This window comes from Malus domestica, chromosome 10, assembly GCF_042453785.1.
Source record: "Malus domestica chromosome 10, GDT2T_hap1".
NCBI classification, from domain to species: domain Eukaryota; kingdom Viridiplantae; phylum Streptophyta; class Magnoliopsida; order Rosales; family Rosaceae; genus Malus; species Malus domestica.
In genome coordinates, this window is record NC_091670.1 from 38,888,561 (window position 1) to 38,894,251 (window position 5,691).

Below are 5,691 nucleotides of genomic sequence, written 5' to 3' on the forward strand. Positions count from 1 at the left end.
TCCCATTATTCGTGCTTAATTATATTCCATGGCTCTCACAAATCTACAAGGCCAACACCTCTTCTCAGCCTTTCTTTTAACTTCGCCATGCCATGCCATTTGCTCCACCCAAGCATTTTGCCCCCAGCTTGAAGACCAAACCATGCTGAAGAGGCACCAGAACTGGACGGCCCGATTCCAGCAGGTACGTTTATTAGGATGCAGAAAAGAAGGAGAGGCGATACATGATATTCAAAGATAAAGTGGACTTCAATGAGGTGAAAATCCTGGCCGTCAAGGTGGTCTAATTGGGCAGTGCTTTCCAATTCATCCAACGCAATGGGTCAACACTCAGAAGTCTGCATTCCAAACACTTTCCTAAACGGGTACGTATGTGCCATCGCGGACCAACCAGTTTCTGTAGTCAATACTAGTATAGTGTGTTCATCATTATTGCCTTAGACCATGGTGTTACCTCAGCTGGATACAAGACTAGTAGTGATGGACTAAGCATTGGCTTGTGAAGAATTCTCGGCCCCTTGGGGCACAAAATGGAGAGAGTGGATTATGGGGCATTCATGCCAGAGGAAGGACTCTATATAGAGGGCTTCTTGTCTAATGGAGTGATGAAAGATGGAAACGATAAAGCCACGTGGACTAGCCCCGGTGCCAAGGGTGGGTAAAGTGATGGATAGGAGTATGCTCGGTACAAAAATCCTCTAATGTAACAAAAAAAGGGAAGAAAAGAAAATGATAATGTATAGAGTGGGTAAATTAAGACTAGATAGTTAACTTAAGGTTAATTAATAAAGCAATCACTACTGTGATATTTGCCACCAGAAGATGAGCAACGTTGCTCTTGTACCTGTTTAATTTATGGGAGCTGTAACAGATCAGAACCAGCCATGCATACTTGATATATGAAAATGTCTAAGGATATATATATGGAACTAGAACTTAGAAAGTACGGTGTTCGTTGCTACAACTTCAAATACAAACCGTATAGCTAGCTTTCTGTACGTACGTACACAGTATACATTATTTAGAACAAACTAGCTAGCTAGAACTATATTTTTCAGAGAGGGAGAATAAATACATTATATATGATGAAGAGATGAATCTTTTCCATTGATAATGCTCCATTTCTACATCCATCGCCCACATATGCATCCCAGTTGAGCTCTTGTAGTGGTCCTGCAATGGACATGCATAGAAAACTAATGAAACAATGTCGTTAAATTTCATAACGAATTAGTTACTGGTTAAACATGATCAATGCCATCAAATTTAGTTACAGAATTTCACTACATCATAACCAAAAATAATTCACGATATCATATATTAGATATGTAGTCTCTTCTCTCTATCACTCTTCTCAAGTGATTTTTGTAGAATTACTTCTTTGTCACGGTGAGCATCTCCGGCCCTCCTCTATCCCTTTTCTTGCGTGACTAACACTGTGATACGAAAGTTATTTGTCCCCGACTGTTTTTGGTCTACTGCATTTTTTCTTGTTGACAAGAAATTGTGTTTAACATGTTCAACAAGAAAGTGTAATAAACCTCTCCAACTTCCAGCCCTAATATACCGCGTGGCTTGAGCCAAAGTTGTTTGTGTAACTTATATTGGGTGATGTGAAAGTACGTATTATGTGATTTTGTTGAGCCTAATATATGTGGAATGCTTGCTCTACTACTACGAATTACAACATCCAACCGAAAACCAATTACCAATCGGTGGAGAATTAGGCTTAACATTATATAATACTGTGCAAGACTTTAAAGGTCCTGATATGATACTCTCTCAACATCAACTGGATCTAAGAAAAGAGTTCATGGCTAGCTAACAGAAGGAACTTTCTTATTAGTGAACACCAAGTGATCAATGTTTAACTTTTCAAAGGTAGAAACTTATAAATTTCGATGTGTAAAGATGAAGACCATGGTTTTGGTCTCTCGATGGATCCTTGGGATTTCGTGCACAAAAGAGTTGGTATTTGTGGGGCAAATACAACTGCCTCACGAGAAATTTTTAATTGTGACGGAAATACAAGTGGTATACCACTTGTTTTAATAGAAGTTGTGAGAAATTTTATTTTTTAAGTTATTAACTTTTTAGCATACATATCCCACTATTTGTATAGTAACACATGGTGTATCATCCTGTATACCGATCACACTGAAAAATCTCTCATTGCCTCAAGGGAAATAAGTTATTATCTAGCCTTGAGAATATATATTAATTAACTGACTACCTAGCATATTGGCCTAATAACGATTACTTCCCCATGTCTCCTCCAAATAAAAACGTTAACAATTTGGATGTAAACAATACCAATCTTAACTTTGAATCTCAGTGCATTGTTACTAATCACTCGTACATAAACTTATTGGGCATGTTTGAGACTGTTTATCAAAGAGTTAAAAGTCTTTTTTAACAAAAATACTTCTGACCACATTTGGAAGAAAAGGTAAAAGCGTTTTTGAGATGTAGTAGTACTTTGTGAATTAAAGCACATGTTTTTCCATGAAGCATAAAAAAAAGGGAATTTTAACGAAAAACACCCGGTACTGTTCACTTTAACGAAAAACCACATTTTTACACTAAAAAGTCAATCCTGGTACTATTCACTTTACCCTTTATTTTGTCCTTATCATTAAAACTCAAAGTTTTCAAGCCCTTTTCATTAGTTTTCCTTAAAAAAAATCTACAAGTACTTAATACAGAAGTAGTCTAATTGAACACTTTTTGCCACTTAATGAATGTGTAATTTTAGCTACTAGCAAGCTATAGCTTGACCTTGCCGATTGATGTCAATTAGCTTTTCATATCAACTTCAAATGGCCATACAACAAGCTTGGAAAATTGAATCCGGTCATTTTTTGTGGACTCCAAATTCCAATATTTTCCAGTGCTCATTGTCTCAAGATGGACACACACACACATATATATTAAAACAAATTAGGAAGTACTGAAGCCATGTATAGAGTCAATCATAGGAAGAAAAAAAAATTGCTTGGAACATTGTTTGGATATGATGCATAAGCAACAAAGCTAATTAATCACTTGAGTTTATAATTAATGGAACTTATAATCCTAATTGTGTGGAATACAATAAGATTAAGATAACTAATACAAAAAACGCGAAGATCTCATATATGCATGCGATTGAATCATTGATGCATACCTCAACCAAGATTTTAGGACGCAGTAGTGATTATATTTAAGCAATCTAGCTAAGAAAGGCAACGAATTCTTTAATTAATTAAGGTGTGTGAATATCACATCCCTTAATTAACAACTAAACAAATCATATGTCAACCAACACACACACACATAAATATATGGTTTTGGATCCATCACGAGAATGATATATTGTTGCATGCATCCATACAATACATATAAATACAAAAAAGGGATTTGATTGGGGAGAATCATACTATTTTGCATAATGAGAATATACACACACATCAGTTTCAGCAATATACGTACGGTAATCCTTACGTCCAGAGTATAAGACTCATGAAAGGATGTACGTTTGTATCACAATGTATGGTGCACCCATGGGGAGCACTAAATCGCACAGAATCACAAAAGACCACAAAACTAATGAAAAAAAAAATAAGAAGAAAGAAAGTATATATAAACACAAACACACTAGCAAGATAGACATTTAATATTAAGGACAAAACAGAAACAGAGTTTTGTCTGATTGATTGTGAGAAAGAGAGAGAAAGTAGTCTTGCCATCAAATATAGAGAGTGGTCATAGATGTGATCAAGTAAAAGGTACCCACCTCTACCAAATTAAATAAGTTCTTCATCGATATCACCCAGTGCACTATTAAGCTATAGGCTGTAGCCTGCAGTAACTAAAGTTCGATCTTGCAAATTAGGGTTGTTTGGGATTAGGGTTTTATGATGAAATAGAGATCTCAGTCTCAAATTTTAGTCAGAATTTTGAATCGTATAAATTTCAAATTAATTAACCTATCTCCTCCATCTATCCTTTCAGTTTGAATTCCCTTTTTCAAGAATTGTTTAAAACTAATTGAACATGAAGCTGATCATGAATTACCATGACCAGTTATATATCTACAGCAGCAGATCGAGAGTAGCTACCATATGTATATAGTACTTGACGATCGGGTAACAAATTAAAAAGAAAAAGAAAATTTACCATTTAATAATCTTCAGAAGGCCAAAGTAACTATTTAAGAAGTGATCTGCTTCAGAGTACCCTCGTCGTTAATTGCCTTAAGCTGACCGTTCCTCTTCTTCTTCTTCTTCTTCTTGTACGGAATCCCTCTTGCTTTAGCCTGACACTCCTTCACTTCACGTAAGTAAACCCGAATAGCTCCATTCCCAAAAGGGTTTGTCTCCGGAGACCCTCCATGCTCCTCGTAGGCAGCACGGAGGCGTCCGATCAGGGCGTCCAGACTGCCCCATGCCTGCCTGAGGGGGCAGGTGCACGGGGCAGGCGGGTCAGGCTGCCCAAAGAAGACGCAACCGTGTAAGTGAACCTTAGTCTTTCCGAACTGATCCAAGTAGCGGAGGAAATCGAGGACGTGGTTGCAGTTGCAATGAGAGAGTGAGACTGGAGGTGATTGGTTCTTCAAGTACTGGCCGAAAGTGTTCCAGTCGCGGCGTTTCTGAGACTCGTATCGGCTGAGGGGTTGAGGTGCTTTCTGTTGCTGAGAAGTGGATCGTGATGAGGAGGAGGAGGAGCCCTCGATGGGAGTGGAATCTTTTCTTCGATGACTGTGATCATGATGGGGTGCAGACATGATATTATTGTGGTGGTGGTTGTGGAGGAATTCCTGTGTATTTTTGGCAAGAAATAGAGAAATGACAAGGGGTAAAAAAAGGAAGCAAATGGAGAAAAAGAAGGAAGCAAATGGAAGAAAGAATGAATAGCGTATAGGTTATAGTGCAATGAAAGAAAGACGAAAATCACATCTTGATGAAGTCTATTGAGAGGACTTGTCATGGGCCCTATGAAGGTGCTTTATGTTCCTCTTTTTCTCTCCCCTTCCCCACGACTCTCTCTCTCTCTCTCTCTCTCTCAGGTTATTTTGACACTATTAGCACTAACTATATTTTATTTATGCTAATGTAGTATATAGTGATATAGGGTACTACTCATCGCAAAAGAATTAAATAAAACAAAATATTAGCCACAGATCACTATATAGTAATGCTAATATGATATGCCATCATCCATGCAATGATTACCATTTTCATATTGAATTCACATTGTAATCACTAATCACATATCATATTTATGGACCCAGGTTAATTACACACGAATATATCTACATACATATGTGAACAAAAATGAGAATTTACTCTTTTTATTTTATTTTATATAATCTAGCACAAGGGAAAAAAATAAAAATTAGTTACCGTTCCTCGGATGCCTTACTATATATCAACTGTAGTTAGTACTAATTAGCATTGACTAATATTCGATACAAACACGACATAACATGATTCAGACACGATATGACATGACTAGATTTACCATCTTTAATGAGCAGTAAATGCACTTAGCAAACACAAATAAAAGGTTAGAGAATTATTAAAGAGCTAGAGATAGTTTAGTATTGTGAAAAATTATTACCAGCATAATCCATGATTTATATATTCACCCCACTAATAAAGTTATATCCTGTAGTGACCAATAATGTACATACGTATCCTTATTTTATTT

The 5,691-nt window shown here is 36.7% G+C and overlaps 1 protein-coding gene across 1 annotated transcript; it reads right to left on the reverse strand.

The window, feature by feature from the left end:
• Positions 1 to 898: 898 nt before the first annotated feature.
• Positions 899 to 5,034, reverse strand: LOC103422375 (protein LIGHT-DEPENDENT SHORT HYPOCOTYLS 10-like). Its single transcript, XM_029110321.2, has 2 exons — positions 4,159 to 5,034; positions 899 to 1,173 (listed from the first exon to the last, which is right to left on the reverse strand). Exon 1 carries the CDS (start codon positions 4,763 to 4,765, stop codon positions 4,193 to 4,195), a length of 573 nt encoding a protein of 190 aa, XP_028966154.2. The 5' UTR covers positions 4,766 to 5,034; the 3' UTR covers positions 899 to 1,173; positions 4,159 to 4,192.
• Between the last annotated feature and the right edge of the window lie 657 nt (positions 5,035 to 5,691).

Coding starts and splice junctions, on each gene's coding strand:
- LOC103422375 (XM_029110321.2), bottom strand. CDS start 4,765: ATGTCTGCACCCCATCATGATCACAGTCATCGAAGAAAAGATTCCACT.